This window comes from Diabrotica virgifera, chromosome 3 (genome assembly GCF_917563875.1).
Source record: "Diabrotica virgifera virgifera chromosome 3, PGI_DIABVI_V3a".
Classification (NCBI taxonomy): Eukaryota; Metazoa; Arthropoda; class Insecta; order Coleoptera; family Chrysomelidae; genus Diabrotica; species Diabrotica virgifera.
In genome coordinates this window covers 247,887,679-247,909,421 of record NC_065445.1, presented here as the reverse complement: position 1 = coordinate 247,909,421, position 21,743 = coordinate 247,887,679, and the positions used below count along the sequence as shown (strand labels likewise).

The following is a 21,743-nucleotide window of genomic DNA, read 5'->3' as shown; positions in this document are numbered from 1 at the left end:
TCCATGTGGTACCCTAATCGAATGCAAAATTATTAGGCTCAGCGTGATGCGCTCTATGCCTTTATCCTCTTACTTACTTAACCGCGGAACTAAAAATTGCTTGCTTGGGCCCCCAGCCATTGTACCAAGCCCAACTGAGCTCGGTCCAATGGCTCGGAACTCAAGATTTTTTGTTTTTGTGTGATTTTTTTGTTGGCTTACGCCTTTTTTTTTTGTTTTTTCGGTGTTGCTTCTATCCATGTTCTTTGAAGAGTCGATACCAAATACCAATCACCCTGAGTTGTGAATGCGCGAAAATACCCTCGGGCCCCCAATACCAGTGGATACAGTCACGACACTGTTTGTTTACATTGATCGTTTTTGTCACGTACATTGCAAAATAAAGTCGGAAGTGGCAATGAATAGTGTCAATAATAATATATTAAAAATGTATTTATGCGTCTGCGTCTTGATTAATTAGGAATTAAACAATGGGTTAGGTCTCTAATGGATCGGTTATAGTCCAGAGATATAAGATTTTTCTCGTGACATATCCTCCTCCAGGCCGAAATAAAATTGTTTGAGTAGTATGGACATCTATAGGTTTGTTCGTAGTACGATCCAAACGATCAGAAACCGTTGCCAACCATCAGACGCATGCGCAGTTAACAGTTGGCGTTGCGCAGTTAACGGTTAGAGTTCGTAGACTACGAACGCGCATGCGTCTGATGGTTGGCAACGGTTGCTGATCGTTCTACGAACAAACCGTATATTAATAATCTTTATGGTTCCTGCAGCCGATTTTGATGATATACATAGTTATAAACAAATGAAGATCAAAAAACGGTAAATTTTCGCTTTTTTCGTCTATAATAAAAAAGATAAGCATTTTAAACAAATTTGAGAGTAAGAAACTCATAAATCGTCTAAAAAATTTCAATATGGCGATCGCTGAATATGTCTATTCTTATTGGTTGCTTAGAAAATTGCAAAATAAATCATAAATTTTGAGTTTTTATAAATATTCATATATTTTCAAAAAACCTTTTTACCACATAGTGGTGTAAGGCTATAAATATTCATAACTTATGTAAAAACGAACTTAGAACCTTCTTATTACAAGAATTGCTGAGACTTCTGGTACTTAAATTATATGTTAAATTTCAAAGCAATTGGTCAAATAGTTTAAAAGGTATTTAATTTGTTTATCCCAAATTATTTTTTTTTGCAACACTATAAGTCAGAAAATTATGAGGTTGTAACACTTTGGACAGTTTATGAAAGAAGAACATTTATTCTATTACCTTAATTAAAAAAATGACAAAAAGTAATTGTAAACAGTCACGGTTCCCGGGAAGGGGGGTTATCGTGGGAGGTCTTGTCACTGGGAATTTTCCGGCGTCAACTTATTTATTAATGATTCTTTAGTAAAAATTCACTGAGAGCGAAATCGCAGAACGTTCTTTTTTTAACTAAGCGCGAATTGCATTTTTTCTGCACAAAGCTCTACTATTCCGTAAGCATTTTACACCGTTTGAAATTCATATTGTATTACCAATATTTTTTTTCTATCAAAAACTCTCAGAAGTAGTTTTGGTGACATTAATACATTAGCCTGAATTTTTTCAGATTTTTCTGACTACTCTAAGACCACTTTTTGAGGCTTTGAAAATGATTTTTTCACTTTTTTAACAGTTTTAAACGCTTTTGAGATAGTGCTCTTTTTCCGGGTGTGAATATATAAATATACTTTATTCAATTTAATGATATTATTATTAGTATATATTATATAAAGACAAAATACAAGCTTATATTATGCGCCAATTTAAAAAATTAACAATAAGAGAGGTGTGTATTTTTGCACTACAAGTGTTACAGGTAGAAATTCAATAACCATGCCGAATTCGACAAAAAATTAGTGCCGTACAAAGGTATAATGGAACGCATATTTAAAATGGCATTATAATGTCATAATAATATTATTATTTAAAAAAAAATGTTTTCTTTTTCAGTACAAAAAATGTAACACTTTGCCAATTTATTATACATCTAAATATCTCTAATAATTGTTAATATTTTGCGGTCAACATATATCTGCATATTTATTTATAAAATAAGTAAATAATATATTATAATTATGTATGTTGGAGTTCGGTCCTGGCAGGTATACTAGTTGGTGCGTATTTGTCAGCTCCAAACAAAATAGTTATTTAGATAGTAGCTAATGAGTAAAAAAATTTTATTTTCGCATATATAAGTGTATTATAGTGCGTTCAATTATTGTACGTAAGTACTCTTTAAAATTATATAAAGCCAAGTTATTTCACTGGAATTTATTATTTATCAGAAGTCGGTTTGATACAAAAAACCCTAAACACGTTTATTCGTTATCTATAACGACATGATAAAATCACCTGTTGTAAGACAGGTCCGTATTTCAGGATTTACTTAGTTTTGAATAATAAATAAAATATGTCAAATCCGACTGCCGGGACTTCTGACTACAGGAGCGCCCAAATGGAAAACACTACTAAAACTTATTCTACTGCTTTGATTGAACAACAATTTCCAACAAAAGAACAAGCCATTGTATTCCCATCCATTGAAAACCTTAAACTTCAAGATTATCTGATTTCACTAGGAAAGTTGATCGAGCCCAAAAATATCCTATTTTCCTCAAGGCTTTCTAACAACAGAGTGTGTATGTACCTTGCAAACAAAAATGTCGTTGAAAATTTCATGAATAACTATGGAGGATCCATAGAAATTAATAACCAAAAAGTCCAAGCACGCAAACTAATCACTCCATCACAAAGGCTAATTCTGTCAAACGCTTGTCCCTCCATACCGCATGCTGTATTAATTCAAGAAATTGAAAAATTGGGCCTTCAACCCATGTCTCCCATGTCATTTCTCAAGATAAGCGCCGGTTTGCCGGAATTCAACCACATTTATAGTTTTAGACGACAAATCTTTATCACACCACCGCTTGCCCCAATACCTGAATCCATATTAATGAATTATGATAACACCAACTATAGAATTTATTTTGCACAAGATTCCTTGATCTGTTTTTCATGTAAAAGGCCAGGCCACACTGCAGCAAATTGCAAAACAATCCAAGAATCAGTTTCTGAAAATTATAACCAAAACCCCCACTCCCAATCATCTTCGCAACCCATACCTTCCGAAATACTTTCAACCAACCCCTCAAAAACTCCAACCTCACAACCAATTATCAATATAGATACAACCCAGTCCACACAAAATAGCTCAAAACGCAGTTTGGATGACATTGTTACACCTCCTCTAGCGCAAGATGCTAATTCAGAAAACCAAAGTCTTGAACCATTTGTTAAACCTAATGTTGCTCCAGCTAAAAAACCAAAGAAAAGTAAGGGAAAGACTCCAACTCACGTACTCATGGAACCGACCAAGGCATTCATCTCAGAGCAAAACCCTTCATTTGTTCTTGATTTTGATCAAATATCCGATCTATTTGAAAATGTTTATGGTGCACAGGACCCAGTCAGCATCATAAAAAACTACACTAGCGAATTTGAAGCTTTAGTGAAAATGCTAACAGCAATATACCCGTATTTCAAACAAAGATCGATTAAAGCTAGATGTACAAAAATTAGAAAGAAACTATTGAAGCATTTACAGATGGCTTACTCGGATACTGAGGCATCAGAGACTGAAAGTGAGTTTTCTCAAGAATAGAGTCATGAACTTCTGTGACAATCCCAAATTTCAGTTTTATTTATTATAAATGGGCTTCTCATCAATTTTGCAGTGGAACATTAACGGTTTCTATAATAACCTTCCAATGCTCCAAATAATTCTGTCCAGACACAATCCAGATATAATTTGTCTTCAGGAGACTAATTTCAAAAATGAAAACATACAAGCTTTAAAAAAATTTAAAAATTACTGCAAAAACAGAACTAACCAAGATAAAGCCAGTGGTGGAGTAGCTATCTTTGTAAAAAAGTCAATTGAAACTACAGTAGTTCCTCTCCAAACTAATCTAGAAGCAATTTGCATTAAAGTTAACTCGAGTCCAAATATCTACGTTTGTAACTTATACTTACCTTCATCAACGCAAGTAGACTCAGAAGCATTAACTGAACTCTTACAACAAATTCCCCAACCCAGGCTTATTTTGGGCGATTTTAATGCTCACAACTTTTCATGGGGCTCTTCTACTATAAATACCAGAGGAAGATTGCTGGAAGAGATATTTGAACAGTCCAACCTTTCAGTCTTAAACGACGGCAGACCCACTAGATTTAATATACAGAACGGTGAATCTTCATGTATAGACCTTACGATATGCGAACCAGGTCTGACCCCACAGCTCACCTGGGATAGGCTGGATTTCTTGTATAACAGTGATCACTACCCAATTTTTATTCATAACAACAAAAACCAACGTGGACGGACATTTACCCCAAAATGGAATTTAAAAAATCCTAACTGGAATCTTTTTTCAAATTTAGTCGAAAGCAGTATGACCACATTTAAAAGCACCTCAAACATAGACGAGACCCTTAAGAACATTGTTACCATTATCACAGAAGCAGCAGAAAGAGCAATAGGAAAAACTTCATACATAAAACAACGCAACCCCGTCCCATGGTGGAACCATGAATGCAAAACAGCAGTTGAATCTAGCAAAAGAGCTTTTAACAAATACAAGCGCTACAAGACTCTCGAGAATAAAATTGAATATACAAAACAACGTGCAATAGCCAAGAAGACAACTAGAAATGCCAAACGCCAGTCATGGACTCAATATGTATCAACGTTAAATGCAAACACTCCCATGACTGAAGTATGGAACAAAGTCAGAAGAATATCTGGATTAAACAGCAATCAGAATATCAAAAGCCTCGAGAGAAATGGAAAGGCAGTTACTAGTAATACTGAGATTGCTAAAATCCTTGCTAACACATACAAAAACCGATCCAGTAATATTAATTATAAAAAATCTTTCATTAATTACAAACAACATGAAGAAAATAAGAAAATTAGCATTACTCCTAACACAGATGAACCGTTAAATTTACCCATTTCTCAATTAGAGTATACGGAAGCATTATCAAATATTAAAGAAACTAGCGCTGGCCCGGACGATATTCCTAGTATTTTTATTAAACACCTTCCAGCGAGCGCTCACAAACAACTTCTAGATCTGTTTAACATTATTTGGCTTCAACACAAATTTCCTGAAAAATGGCATGAATCCATAGTAATACCTATACAAAAACCTAATAGTATTAAGACAAGTCCCGAGTCATACAGACCGATATCTTTAACATGCGCCATGTGTAAGTTACTAGAAAAGATTATTAACAATAGACTAAGATGGCACTTGGAGAGACAAGATTTGATTATTCCAGAACAAAGTGGTTTTAGAGACCAAAGGTCAACTATAGATAATATCATAGATTTGGAGAGTGACATTTCTGAAGCATTCGCACTAGGGGGTAAATGTCTAGCGGTTTTCTTTGACATATCAAGAGCTTTCGATACAGCCTGGCACGACTATATAATAAAAAAATTACATAGTTGGAACATTCAAGGTCACAGCCTATTCTTTATTAAAAATTTCCTTCAAAATAGAACTTTCAGAGTTAGGACAAATAACATAACATCAGATATAATGTATCCAGAAAATGGTATCCCTCAAGGCTCGGTTATAAGTCCTACTCTCTTCATAGTGGCAATCAATGATATCCTCAAAAACCTAAAATCGCCTGTAAAGGCACGAGTCTACGCAGATGATCTTGTAGTTTTCTGCAAAGGTAAAAATATACAAAATATATTTCGTCATACACAGAACTTTATACAAGACTTAGAAATCTGGTCACAAAAAACAGGTTTCTGTTTTTCCGCTGAAAAAACTCGCTTCATCTTGTTTTCAAAGAGAAACGTCACAAATATCCCCAACCTAAGACTATGTGATGAAAACCTAAAGCGTGCAACGTCAATTAAGTTCTTGGGCATGACATTCGAAGAAACCTTAAGCTGGAAACTTCATATAACAAATCTGATGTTATCTTGTCACAAGCGACTAAATCTTCTAAAAACTCTGGCCAATAAAGAATGGGGTGCGGATCGCCAAACACTTTTAATGTTATACAGAACATTAATCAGATCAAAATTAGATTATGGGTCTACTGTGTATTCTACAGCGGCTAAGACGCTGCTGAAAAAACTTGACAGTCTTCACAATCTCGCTTTACGTATAATATCTGGAGCTTTTCGCACAACACCAATCGAAAGTCTGTATTGTGAAGTTGGAGAACCCTCCTTAGAAGACAGAAGAGTTTATTTAAGTGTAGCATACGCCGCAAAAATCAGGTGTAACTCAAAAAACCCTACTATACAAAATTGTTTTACAGAAAAGTTCCCAAATCTCTTCATAAATAAACCAAGAACGGCCAAACCCTTCTACGCAAGAATTAGAAGCTACTTAAATCAAATAAACTATGCGTTCCCAGAATGCTTTCCTTCCAAACTGTCCTCAATTCCTCCGTGGCAAATAAAGAACCCTCAGTGCCTAACAGACCTCATTTCTTTCGATAAACATTCAACAAACCCACAGTTAATCAAATCCGCCTTCAATGATATACTCCGCAATTACAAGGAGTATACACAAGTATACACCGATGCATCTAAATCAAATGAAGGCACTGGTGCTGCAGTCATAACCCCAACATCAACAAATAAATACAAACTCCCTTCAGAGTACTCTATTTACTCTGCTGAATTATACGCTCTATACCAGGCCACCCTTGCTGTCAATGCGTCCAGTAATACCAAATATATCATACTCACAGACTCTCTAAGTTCGGTACAGTCAATCCAATATGTCTACCCATCTAATCCTTTGGTTATCAAAATAAAACAAGAAGTTCATACCGCTCAACTGAATGGAAAAATTATCATATTCCTCTGGATACCATCCCATATTGGAATTCAAGGAAATGAAGAGGCAGACAACGCTGCAAAAGAAGCTGCAACTAGTGATAGTGCGGAGTGTACGGAAACATTTACGAGTGCGGATGTGAAAGCGGCGGTCAAACGTAAAGTGCGGTATATGTGGGAAGAAAAGTGGAAAGTGTCATCGGCCAAGCTACGCGAAATTAAAAAATCGATAAAACCCTGGCCAACATTACCAACAAGCCGGAGAGACCAGGTAATATTAACGCGACTCCGATTGGGTCATACGCGATTAACTAATAGTCATGTTTTTTCCTACAAACAAGAACCAAGATGTGACAACTGTGAAGAAAAGTTAACAATCAAACATTTATTGGAGAATTGCGCAGCATTAACGCCAAAGCGCATATTGTACAATATACCAAACAAACTGAGTGACATTTTAGGCCTACAGTGCAATATGTCAAATTTAAAGAGGTTCCTAAGTGCAATTAACATTTTATACAATATATAAAAACACAAATGTATTAAAAATTATTGTTCACCACTATTGTTTCGCTAATAGCCAATTTGGCTGATGCGATTTTTGTTAATAAAAAAAAAAAAAAAAAAAAAATTATGTATGTTATCGAATTTCTACCTGTAACATCTACATATAGTGCAAAAATACGTATCTCACTTATATACTCTCGGACAAAAATATTGCATATGCATGTAGAATGAAATTTTTTGTGCTGCTATCCTTAGCCCTCCTGTATCATAGGAATAGGATTTATTTTCCGAATGCCATTTTTTAAAGTATCACATAAATACTATAATCGGATTTAAATCTGATCTGGGCTATATACTGGCCAATATAATTTTTAAATTGAATCTCATCAAGATAAGTATTCACCATGCTACCGACAAGAAGAAGTGCATTAGCACCAATATGTCATATCCAATATGGCTTTCAAATAGCAAAACATGATATTCTAAAATGTTTTCAATGTACATATCAGTTGGCATTCGCCTAATCACCTTCACGTGTTCGGTATGTCCTTTCAAAGCAATACCGTTCCATAGCACTATGTCGCCAGCACCAAAACTAACGTTCTGTATGAGGTTACAACTAACAGACTGTTCGCCAACTCTTCTGTAGACGAAGTCTTGTAAATCTTGCTTCCATATGGTGAACGGTATGCCAGATGTAACCACATGCAGAGGGTTAATTTTGATGGTGGCAGCATAGTGCTATGGAGTGGTATTTCTTGGTAAGGAGATACTGAATTTGTGGAGGAGATTGGGTGAATGACAGCTGATATGTACATTAAAAACATTTTAGAAGATCAAGTTTTGCCATTTACCAGCCATATTGGATAACAAATTCGTGTACCATGACGCAGGTCTTAATGTCGGTAGAATAGTGAATACTTACCTTGATGAGATTCAATTTAAAAATTATATTGGCCACTATATAGCCCACATTAAATTTAAATCCGATTATAAAATTTATATGAAACATTAAAACATCGGATTCTGAAAAGAAATCCTATTTCTATGACACTGGGGGCAGCACAATTTTTTTTTGTTTCACACGTTAATTTCAAATTATGCAAAATTTTTGTCCGTGAGTGTATATTAGTTTATTTTTCAAATTGGCGCCTAATTTAAGCTTGTATTTTGTGTTTTTATATGTATACTAATAATATCATTTAATGGAATAAAGTAAATTTATATACTCACCCTGAAAAAGAGAACTATCTCAAAAGCGTTTAAAAGTGTCAAAAAAGTGAAAAAAATCATTTTCCAAGCCTCAAAAAGTGGTCTTAGAGCAGTCAGAAAAATCTGAAAAAAATTCAGGCTAATGTATTAATATTAATGTCCCCAAAACTACTTCTGATAGTTTGCGAAAGAAAAAAATATTGGAAATACAATATGAATTTCAAACGATGTAAAATACTTACGGAATAGTCGAGCTTTGTGCAGAAAAAATGCATTTCGCGCTTAGTTAAAAAAAGAACGTGCTGCGATTTCGCTCTCAGTAAATTTTGACTAAAGAATCATTAAGAAATAAGTTGACGTCGGAAAATTCCCAGTGACAAGACCTCCCACGATAACCCCCCTTCCCGGGAACCGTGCAGTGTAAAATTATTTTGCAAAAACACGTCGATTTTTTGCTTATTTATAAACAATTAGAATAACTTTTTAACCGTTACCCGTAGAAAAATTATTTTTTCATATTTGGAAAGACTAAATTTTTATACACATTTAGAAAGAAAACAATTGTCCTAGGACAATTGCCCCCCTTTTTTTTATTCACATGTTTTTGCAAAATAATTTTGCAGTATTTAGAATTATTTTTTGTCATTTTTTTTTAATTAAATTAATAGTATAAATCTTCTTCTTTCATAAACTATCCAAAGTATTACTGTAACTTCATCATTTTCTGACTTATAGCGTTGCAAAAAAATTAAACCTTTTAAACTATTTGACCAATTGCTTTGAAATTTAGGGTATGATTTAAGTACGAGAAGTCTCAGCATTCCGTGTAATAAGAACGTTCTAAGTTAATTTTTACATAAGTTATGAATATTTATAAAAACTCAAAATTTATTATTTATTTTGCAATTCTCTAAGCAACTAATAAGGAGAGACATATTCAGCGAACGCCATATTGAAGTTTTTTATACGATTTATGAGTTTCTCACTCTCAAATTTGTTTAAAATACTTAACTTTTTGTAGACGAAAAAAGCAAAAATGTACCGTTTTTTGATCTTCATTTGTTTATAAATATGTATATCATCAAAATCGGCTGCAGGAAACTTACAGGTTATTATTATAGATATCCATACTACTCAAAAAATTTAGTTTCGGCCTAAAGGGGGTTGTGTCACCGGTACCCCGTCAAAATAGCCCCGTCAAAAAAGCTCCAACAAAATAGCCCCGACGTAATATCCCGCACACAAAATAGCTCCGACAAAATAGCCTGCAGACAAAATAGCCGCGGAATAATAGCCCGCCGACAAAATAGCCCCGACCAAATAGCCCCGACAAAAAAGCTCCCTTTAGAATTCATCATTAAATAATCCCTTAAAAATAATTTTTTTCGGAAATGGTATTTATCCTCTATTCACATCTTAACTAAATTTTAACCACATTAAATAAAAATGGTCTTTTCAGAGAACTCGAGTCCTGTCTTCTCTGCCTCTTGGCAGTTTGAACATTTAATTTAAGCGAAAATCAATGTTTATTTGTGATATAAACATTTTTTTCTGTTTTAGGGCAACAGTAAAATGCATTTTAAATTAAATAAATTACATACATTCTTCTTTTTTTGTCAAATAATTTAAATTAAAAAAAAATTTTGGACACCTTGTAAAAATAATTATGTAATTGTTTATATGTATTACTAAATAGAGAATTAAATAACCTTTCAAATGAGCTAGCACACGACCTCTATTCTCATTTAAAAAAATCATCGATTACATCATCACTCCCAGATGGATGACGTCACTAGTATGACATATATAACAGAATATCGTAATTTAAAAATAAAAATCGATCTATTTCAGGATTTTTCCTTAACGTCACGGGTTTACGAAATAACGAATTTATTCCTTCCATTTGCACCATACTGTACGTCTGAATGGCCGATATGAATGAGTCAGATTAAATTAAATTATTAGAAGAATTTTTTACTGAGCAACAACATTTTTGTTTAATTTATTAATATATTGTATTTTGACAACGACGTCCGAAGTGGAAGTCGAAACGTAAATAAAATAATTTTTATAAGTAAATTGTGGCATATTTCCCAATTAGAATATTAATTTAAAATAAATGGTAAGTACTCCGTTAAAAGGTAAAACTTTTTATTGGGGTGTTTTCTAAGAGGCTGTTTTAGCCGGGGCTATTTAAGCCGGGGCTGTTTTGACCGGGGCTATTTTGTGTCCGATCTATTTTGTCGGGGCTATTTTGTTTGCGGGCTATTTTGTCGAGGCTATTTTGTGTCCGGCCTATTTTGACGGAGCTGTTTTGAATGGGCTATTTTGACGGGTCACGTGTGCCACCAACATGATATTTTTTTCTTATTTGTCTGAACTATTAGTCTTTTAATGTCCTTATGTTCGTTAATTGGTTAGTTCTTTAACGGCAACGATTAAAGTGACTGAACGGAAAGCATAAAAACAATTTTTGCTATAGTCTTTTAATATGTAGTTAAAAGTAAGTTCATGTAATTAAAGAATTAATTCAATTATAATTAAAACTTTCAATCCCATGAAAATTTATAACTAGTTTAATATAATAGTAGTAGAGTAACTAGTTTTATACATTAATTTTAAAAAGTTTTAAAATTAGAGACGTGTACAATTGGAGAGTGCAGGAAGAGTCTATACCGGTTTCGGGGCTTTCTTGCCCCATCATCAGTAGTCCCATATCCTCTTCTCTCCGATTCAACCAGATATCTCGATGTGTTCCTTCCCAGATTGCATAGAAAGAAATGCCACGGATGTCGTAGCGACATCTGCTAAGAAACAAACTAAGTTCTCAATCCAGTAGCATAGAAACCGACAATAAATACTATCGTTCTCCATACCACTAGACTGAAAACAGATGGAAACTCACTGGTTACTACCTCCGCGGCTTTCAAAAATTATAAGCCATACGGGTGCCGAGACGAACATTAATAGCCAGAGAGGTAGTGTCAAATTTAACCGGAGCATTTTAGCATGGCTGTTTTCTTTTTATTTAGTTAGGTGTTCCAAAGCTTATTAACAAATTGCTGATTGAGGTCATCATATTATGATCAAATGCATAGTTTACGATTCGATAAGGGGCATACAGACAAACATTCATTTTTATATATTATAGAGAGCAAGGAAATATTTAGATTAATAAGGGGTTGGTGATAGAAAAGTGAAAAATTAGGGTCCAAAAAAGAACGTATACGGGGGAGGGGGCAACCCCCTTTTTCACTTAGATTGGTCGTACTAACTCAGGAAGCTTCAGGGGATTATGTACAATAACTTTGTTTATTAAGGAGGTCAATCATAATGATATTATGATAAATATTATCATATTATGATCAAAAATTCATAGTTTACGATTCTATAAAAGACATAGATACTTTTTTAAATTGGGTCGTATAAATAATAAAAACTTGGTATTATCAAAAAATAATTATTTTTCAAATCAAAATGTCAATTTTAAAAACAAAAAAGATTTTCAGGGCCAGGAATTGAGCCCGAGTTGTCTGGGTGAAAGCCAGTAGCTAGGTATTCTTGGCTATTATACACGTAAGTCGCGGAGATAAATATCTGACATATAAGTTGTAGCGTTTTTTCATCAAGTTTCACATTTTACCTTTTCTTGCCTAAAATCCACGGTTTTGGGCCAGCTGACACATCATTTGTTAATAAGCTTTGGAACACCTAACTAGATAAAAAGAAAACAGCCATGCTAAAATGCTCCGGTTAAATTTGACCTACCTCCCGGGCGGAATATTAAATAATTCACGTCCCATCTGCTCAGCGTGGTAAAGTTCCAACGAGAAGATGTCCTAAGTACTCCACAAAAGAGTAAATAAATTAAAAATGTATAAACATTTTCAATTCCGTTGCAACCTGAAAATGCAGCAGCACTATATCCTAGTCCAATCGGAGAGTGCAGTAAGAGTCTATACGGGTTTCGGGGCTTTTTTGCCCCATCATCAGTAGTCCCATATCCTCTTCTCTCAGATTCAACCATATATCTCGATGTGTGCCTTCCTGTGTGTGTGATATTTATTGTCGGTTTCTATGCTACTGGATTGAGAACTTAGTTTGAAAAATGAAAAAGTATGGATGGCCAATGAATTCCTACAGCTGATGAAAGATAGAAAACTACAAAAAGATAACATAGATGGATATAACATTACACACTACTCCAAGAAATTAACGCACCACCTTAAAAATGGGTTATTTTGGGTGTCTCGAATTTCGAAACCTGTTGTCTTTTTTGTTGATGTTAAGAAATGATGTTAAGAAAACCTGAGGGTATAGTTGGGTTTTCATTTCAGTATTTTATACATGCTAGAATATTCCACAGGGTGTGGTGAACTTTCGGAAAAAAACACAGTTTAATTGGTACACCCGGTATAAAATGACAATATACCTGTCTAACAACAAAAGATGGAGAAAAAACATACTGGTTCAAAAGAGCCAAAGAAATGATTTACCTGGGAGCCAAAATAGATAAAAATGGTCATGAAGCAGGGGAGATAAAGGCAAGGATAGCTAAACGAAATAAAAAATATGGAGCATTACGCACACTATTGAAATCCAAATACGTATCAAGAAAAACAAAAATAAGAATTTATAAGACTGTTATCAGACCTACAGTAACATACGCATGCGAAACATGAGTGCTCAAAAAGTCAGAAACAGACCTTTTAGAAAGATGGGAAAGAAAAATGCAAAGAGCAATATATGGAGGTGTGAAAATAGAAGGTCAGTGGAGAAGAAGAACCAAAAAAGAATTGGAAGAACTATATCAAGAGCCAACGATCACGACGATGATCAAAGCACACAGAATACGATATTTGGGGCACACCGAGAGAATGGGAAGTAAACGAATGCCAAAAATGGTACTCTCACGAAGACCAATACAAAAGAGGAGGAAAGGCAGGCCAAATAAAAGATCGAAGGACAGTGTGTACGAAGACTTAAAGAAACGTAACATTGAGAGATGGAAAGAATTAGCATTGGACAGAAGGAGATGGAGGGAGGTAGTGAAGGAGTGTATAAAAAGACTGAAGTGTAATTAAATAAAATTTATAAGTTATGTAAGTTATATTAAGTTATTTATTATTTATGCAATCAGAAATGTAAACATTTTAGCCCTAGGCCTACAGGCCTGTTGCGCTTAATAAATAAATAACAACAATATTTTTACAGCGATATTGTTAAAGAATAGGCTATAACATATTAAAAAATCACTGAAATCACCAACAGGTTTAGGAAATTCGAAACGTCAAAAATTACCCATTTTTAAGGTGATGCGTTAATTTCTTGGGTTGGAGTAGTGTATAATAAACAACAAATTCATTAAAAGACAAGTAAAAGAAGTCATAGAAAAATGGGTAAATAAACAGTGCAGACATAGAAACACGTGAAAGAATTCACAATAGTGTTATTCTACCTCAGAAGAGATAACACATATTATGTACTTATAATATTATAAGACACATAATATAAAACATCCTCAAAATTTATCGACAAGAACAACCGATTTATACTAGATAAACAGAAAGAAGCAGAAATATGGAAAATCTACATATCCGAATCTTTTGCTGATGATCGAGACTCAATAGAACAATCAGATGGTGAGTTAGACAGGCCTGGCATACTTAAAGAAGAATTATGTAAAGCTTTAACCTTCGGATAACCAAGGGGGTAAATTTGGACCCCAGCGTATGTTTTTCATTAATAAATTCAAAAGTATTTTCAATTTTTAACTCATTATTTTTTTATTTGACTTTAATATCATTCTAGATATCCTCATATTTTGAAATAAAAAAAATTCACTATATTTTACGAATAAAAAATATAATATTCTGAAGTTGATGTTTAGTAAAATACCGTCTATTATGTGGAATTCCAAGTAGTTTTACACTGCGCGTTATCAAAATCTATTTTTAGACTGTGGTGCCTGTTATGTACGAATCATGACATTCCTGTCTGCTACAGTTAGTCATTATTATTATTTCCTGGCGTATATTATTATAGTTTCTTAGTATTTTGTGTACATAAAAGATATGGCCCGCAAATATCTTACTGAGACTGGGTTACAGGAAATTGTTACTGCCAGCGATTTTTATGATGATATAGAAGATGAAATGTAGCAGAAAACGAGGATGTATTGTTAGATGAAGATTTAAATGCTGAAAACATTCATTCCAGGTCATTTTGACCTGGGGTCATTTTTTACCTCCGTTGGTCATCCGTGTAACAAAAAAGGTTGGTCATCGGAAGGTTAAACAGCAAATTCAGAGGGTCAGATTTAATAGAACAAGGGATGCGAGTTCAAATATGTCTGTCTAGCTACGGAAAGGCCGAAACAGAAGTGGAAGATCAAGTGAATATCAAATATCAAGTGCAAGATCAAACAGAGACGCAGGTTGCCTGAATGAAACAATATGGAGAAATAAAAATATCGGGAAAAAATAATGACATACGCGGCAGAAACACGATCTGACAGACAGAACAAAAATAATGCTAGAAACAGTAGACATGAAAATCCTTCGAAAAATCGATGATAAGACACTATGGGAAAGAGCTACAAGTCAGATGTGCAATGAAGATGCAAGGTGGAGAACGTGAATAACTGGGTTAGAAGCAGAAGAGTAGAATGGAACGACCACGTAAGCAGAATGACAACAAATAGGGTAGTAAGGTCGGAGAGAGACGGTTTAGGACGACGATCAGTGGGAAGACCACGAAAACGATGAAACGAAAACTTTTTGGAGGCACATTCAAAAAACAGACAGTCATCTACATAGAAAGAAGGAGAAGAAGAAGCAAAATTTGCAGAACACTGGGCATAATAAAAGATTTGTTACCTGCGTAATATTTATTATTTTTACTTTTTGTCATAGTTAGTTAACACTAACTAAATAAAAATACTAATTCTTCCATACAGCATAATAATGTATCATTGTTTATTTTGAATTTTTGGCCTCTTGCTGGTATTATATCGCTCTTTTTTGTTAAATAGTATATTAAAAATTATGATCTTTCATGTATCTTTACGTTCATAAATATTACCATTTGGTTAGTGTTTCATGACCATCCTCTACATTCTACATTTATTCAACAATTCAACAAACTTTATAGAAATATGATAGGATTGTTTTATGATATTCGAAAAAGCATTAACATCTAAATACGGCCCTGAAAACTACACGTGAGAATTTGGAGGTTAGATTTTTGAACCTCAAAAATTCCTATTTACACTATTAACAGCAAACAAAAAGGGTCTTGAGAGGTAGAAAACAATAACATAGTCTACAGTTCATTCACTTGCATTAAAGAAAATAAAACTAAGGAATAGAGAGAAAATTCGACTCACCTATTTCACATTTCCAATGGAAAAACTGAAAAATAAACAGTCAAAGCGCGCACTGAACTATCATTTTAGTAACTGACCGTTGACTTGACCGTTTTGTATCGCAACATTATCAAAATGGTAATAGCCCGGAAATGGCTACAAATCCTTGGGAATTTTAAACATGTATCTACTGACTGATTGCGGTGGCCGGCCGACTGGATGTATGAAATAATAAGAAAAGGAGGGTTGGTGTTAGTGCTGTTGGTGGCGATGAAAGACAGCGAGGACAGATTGTTAGGCCAGGGAGCAGGTTTTCTGGCGCCGCGCCACCGGGATGAAAGTGGTGATTTGATTTGAATAGATAGCAAGCAAAGGAAGGGGTTGATCTATTTCGTGATAATTGTGAATAAATTTGTTTTATAATAAATTATTATCGACGGTTGAAATAGGCTATTGATATTCAAAATAAGATAGCTAAAAGAAACTACAACGTTAACGGGGTTTTATTATTTCATATGGTCAACGGACATCTATATATGAAAAAACCGCGGCGTGCTACCATTTAAAGGGGTGCGTTTTTGAGAAATGGGTGAATTAGTCCCTGGGCACAGATTACATTAGTGTGAGTTCTATGCACTTTTGGTACAAACATATCTACATAAAAATTGTTCCTGGTTAAATTTTCTATCTAAATATCACTTTTTATAGTCAATGATACTCTTTTTTACAAAAATATAGGTATTCAAAAGAAAAAGCACAAAGAAACCCAAAAGAAAGAAATTTTGTTTTTTGTCCCATAACTTTTGTCCACGAGGATATAGGTATAGACATTGCTTTACAGAAAAAAAACCTACATATTTCTTCTTTAAAATGTTGTTTAGTAAAGGTAATTAGGATTTATACTTTTCGAAATATGATTTTTCAAAGTTCGCCACTCACAGCAATTTTGGGCAATTTTATTCCTTGTTATTTCGCAAATATTGTTCTATATCTATAACTTTTTTCTACGTAACATACACGTAATAGGAATAGAAATCAATTACCTTTAAAATAATCTACTGTATAACGTTGTACGATTTTTTTTTAAAGTTTATGGTTTTTCAAGGTTTTATACTTTTAACGATTTTTTATAATATAATATAAAAATAAAATAATATTATGATATAATATATTATATAATATTATACTATATATAGTATAGGGTAGGTGGGGGCAAAGGTACGCACGGGGCAAAGGTACGCACTTACATTTTTCAGTAACTTCTTATATGTTGGCGACAGCATCTTGTTGCATATGTGTGTACTACTCAGTAGCATTGGATGAGAAACTTTGGCGCAATCAGGGCGAATATAACAACAAAAATGAGGTAAAAATGATTTTTGTACCTTTTGATCTAATTTTTCTTAAAAATTGATTGAGTCCAATTCTTAATCTTTCAAACTCAGATTATTATTGGTTAGGCATGTTGAAAGTTTATTGTTAGAAGACTTCTTCCACATGACAGTTTGAAGTTCACATGTGCATAGTTTGATATTGAGGTTAGATATATTATTGGTTGCCGGATGGGGCAAAAGTACTCCCACAAAATGCACACAAACGGGGCAAACGTCCGCAGTGCGTACCTTTGCCCCCAGTGAGGTAGACTTGGCAAATGCATGTTTCAAGTCAATCTTCAAAATGAATATCAAGTTGAGCTTGATAATCTATCAGCTACTTTTATCTTAATTGCAAAATGTCCCAAATCCGCAAAAGTACGCACATGCGTACTTTTGCCCCATTGAGTGGGGCAAAGGTACGCATTTACATTTTTTTTTCAAAAAGTTATCAACACTACAAAAATGATATTGAAGAATTTCCACTTGCCTAATATGATTACAAAATGTATCAATTTCACTTTCATCTATACTCCGTGCCAATTCAAGCATTAGGAGATTCACTAGAGATGAAAATTTAGAAAATGCGTACCTTTGCCCCCACCTACCCTATATAATATAATATTACATAATACCTTATATAAAAAAATATTATTTTATATATTTTTTACGATTATTTTTGAAATTTCTCATTATAACTTTTTTTTTCTTGTACATGAATGGGTGTAACGAAAATACAGGTCATAAATTTAATCACATATTCTGGGACCAAAAATAGTTTGATTGAACCTAACTTACCTTAGTACAAATATGCACATAAAAAAAGTTATAGCCTTTTGAAGTTACAAAATGAAAATCGATTTTTTCGAATATATCGAAAACTGTTAGAGATTTTTCATTGAAAATGGATATGTGGCATTCATATTTCAGTAGCCTCTTAACCCTTAAACGCCCAACCTTTTATAGGTTCCATGTACGCCCAAGGGTGGGTAAAAAATGTCCACCTCGAAAATAGCTACTATATTTATTGAGAGTTGTTGGAAATGGATTAGACTTAAGAATCTTATACTTAATAAACACAGCATCTTTTAAAATATTAATATAAACAGTTTGCAAACCTTACAACAAAATTACAATGTACATCCAAATTAACATACCAGTAAAAGCCATTATTTCAGATTTGTCGATTTTCTCCACATTCTTCCTTTCAGCCTCCTCATTGGCAGATAATTATGTTGATAATGTAATTATACGTCGATAATTATATGGATTATGTTCCTACCAACGAGAAATTATAGAGAAACCTTTAGTATCAAGTTTTACCAAGGGTGTACTTTTCATGCCCATCCATATTTAACTCAAGATATTACTTTTATTTTCAAAAATATCGGTGAAACCAAATTAACATTCGATAAAGGGCTGTATTTTTAACAATAAATAATTTTTGAAAAAATTTTAAACACGTAATAAATATGTTACAAGGGAATACGCATTAGGTGGACATTTTTTACCCACCCTTGGGCGTTTAAGGGTTAAAGAAAAACTATTGTGAAATTTGTGCACCCCATTAAAATTTTATGGGGGTTTTGTTCCCTTAAACCCCCCCAAACTTTTGTGTACGTCTCAATTAAATTATTGTTGCTCTGAAGCTATTTTCTTGTGGCATTTTTTGGTTATTTATGGCTTATTTCCCATTATAAATAGTTAAAATTAAATTATTATTGTGGTACCATTAGTTAAATTTAATATTCTTAAAACTTTTTTGCCTCTTAGTATTTTTTCTATAAGGCAGTTTTTATCGAGTTAAGGGTTAAGACTTATTTTTTAATATGTTTACATAAAAATTTTATGGGGGTTTTGTTCTTTTAAACCCCCCAAATGTTTGTGTCCGTTCCAATTAATATATTGCTGCGGTACCATTAGTTAAACACAGTGTTTTTAAAACTTTTTTGCCTCTTTGTATTTTTTCGAGAAAGCACCTTTTATCGAGATATGGCTTCTTTTTTAATACGGTTCAAAATATACCTAAAAATGTAAATCATACATAAATTTTCATATTATTACGAGTCTCCATAATCGTACTTAACCATATACAAATATGTGGTGGATTTGACAAATATTCAAAATATCTCGATAAAAACTGACTTTTAGAAAAAGTACAAAGAGCCAAAAAAGTTTTAAAAATAATGTGTTTAAGTAATGGTACTACAATAATAATTTAATTGGAACGTACACAAAAGTTTGGGGGGTTTAAAGGAACTAAACCCCCATAAAATTTTTATAGGGTGTCCAAATTTCACTATAATTTTTTTTAATATGCTACTGTCATAAGAGTGACACATATTCATTTTCAATAAAAAATCTTTAATAGTTTTCGATATATTGGAAAAAATCGGTTTTCATTTTGTAATTTCAAAGGGTTGTTACTTTTTTTATATGCACATTTGTACTAAGGTAAGTTAGGTTCAATCAAACTATTTTTGGTCCCAGAATATGTGATTAAATTTATGACCTGTATTTTCGTTACACCCTCTACTATATGTTGCTTAATAAAGAGGGCTTACTTTCTGTTCTTTAAAATAGTCTCCCGTTTTATACCACTGTGGCTTTGGGAGTATAGCAGGGTAGTCTGCTATATCTAGGGCCTACGGTATACAAGGAAGGTAACAGGGCCAGTGCTACGCTTCAACGGCCTATTATTACCCCTGGTTTTACCCATGGTACTCATTTTATTCAGGCTGAGTCGACCTGGGGCCTATAAACATTTTTAAAAATGTCTAGTTGTTCTTGCCAGCGCGGCGGTAGGATTTGAACTCCGGACCACCGGCACGCGAGCCAAGCACACTACCACTTCGCTACGCCGGCCCTACAGTTTATTTATATTTTATTTAAATATTAAACTAATTTATACTTACTATTTCTCAAAAATTTTTATTAAAGCAGTGCCAAAAATGAAAATAATGAAAGAATAAAACACACACAAACACATTGAAAAATGCCACAAATGATTTCTGAACAATAATTGTCGGAGAAAATTTTAACTAAATACGTATTTTCTGAAAATAAAATTATATAATAAATATACTTACAATCATAAAATGTATAAAAAAAAATGTAAATAAAAGTTTCTATTGGGGTTCGAACCCGCTTATCAGCGCAGTTAGTATTGAAATTCATTCACCTTAAACGTTTACCCACGGAGACCATGCGTCATCATGTGCGAAGATCAACTAACTAAACGGATTAAACTTTTGACAGTTCTGAATTAAATCAAATTATTTAGAATTGAAATATTAAAATATGTACAATAAAACATAGAGTAAGAAAACAATATATTAGGTGAATATTGATCGAAATTTTGATGGTAATCAAATTATGTAAATCAAAGCATTACATACTATGTATTTTGGTAGGTTCTTTTTAAATTTTCCAATGGAAGGTACCTATGAAATTTTTTATTAGGATACTGAAACATTTACAATTATTACTTACCTGTCGCTTTTAAAAACTTTTTAAAAAGTCACTACAATTATAAACTTTTTTTTCTGCCATCACAACAATAAAAACTAATATGAATATACACAACATTAATTTATTTATCCAAAATCTCCATATTGATCAATTATTGACCAGTGCCGGATTAACCATTAGGCGGACTAGGCGGCCGCCTAGGGCCCGGGCACTTGATGGGGCCCGCATCCCACACAAATGCATTAATTAATATTGAATTATTTAAGCAGTAATTAAAAAAAAATTAAAATGTTAAAAAAATCAAATAGGGAGACAAAAAAAAAAGAGAATGGTTAATTTATGATTTCCAATCAAACTCAGTTTTTTGTTTTGTCTTCTGTCAAACATCAGGAAAATACAACCGACTTCAAGACAAATTAAGCAGTTATCTTCAAATGCATTTTTATATTCCATGTTCTAATCATTCCCTCAATTTGGTAATCAATTTTGCAAGAAAATTTGGCTTAGAAGCTGGTAATTATTTTGGTATGGTACGTTTTTTTTTTAATTTCTACCCACCGATGGGCCTTATAGTCCATTCACTCACGGTAAAATATTGCAAAACCTCCGGATTTTAAAGAACCTTTGGATTTGAAACAAGAGCCGTTTGACATGAAATTTGGTATAAGCACATGTGAAAGAAAAAAGTGATATTGTGCCAATGTGTGTTTTTACTCTACGGTACCAAAAAGTAATTTATCGAAAAAATATTCTTAGCAAAAATATAGCTTTTATAAAATTGAAAAAATTGTGTGTAACATGTAGACCCAGTAGAAGCAGAGTTGTAGCTAATAAAAAGTAGGTTCTTATTCGTCAAATTCCAAATCGAATATTTCAACGTGAAATAATAAAAAAATGAA

The 21,743-nt window shown here is 33.3% G+C and overlaps 3 protein-coding genes across 4 annotated transcripts in view; 2 read left to right on the top strand and 1 right to left on the bottom strand.

The window, feature by feature from the left end:
• LOC114334360 (lactosylceramide 4-alpha-galactosyltransferase) overlaps positions 1 to 16,215 on the bottom strand; it is a 128,748-nt gene extending 112,533 nt beyond the window's left edge. Inside the window, exon 1 of the mRNA XM_050646047.1 lies at positions 16,022 to 16,215. The gene's annotated coding sequence lies outside the window, so the exon portion shown is untranslated. The remainder of the gene's footprint in view (positions 1 to 16,021) is intronic.
• LOC114335305 (pancreatic lipase-related protein 3-like) overlaps positions 1 to 21,743 on the top strand; it is a 593,140-nt gene that overhangs the window by 289,216 nt on the left and 282,181 nt on the right. The window lies entirely within an intron of this gene.
• On the top strand, positions 2,131 to 7,559 carry LOC126881663 (uncharacterized). The gene is made up of 2 exons (XM_050646052.1): positions 2,131 to 2,230; positions 6,764 to 7,559. The coding sequence occupies exons 1-2, from the start codon at positions 2,204 to 2,206 to the stop codon at positions 7,442 to 7,444; spliced, it is 708 nt and encodes a 235-aa protein (XP_050502009.1). The 5' UTR covers positions 2,131 to 2,203; the 3' UTR covers positions 7,445 to 7,559.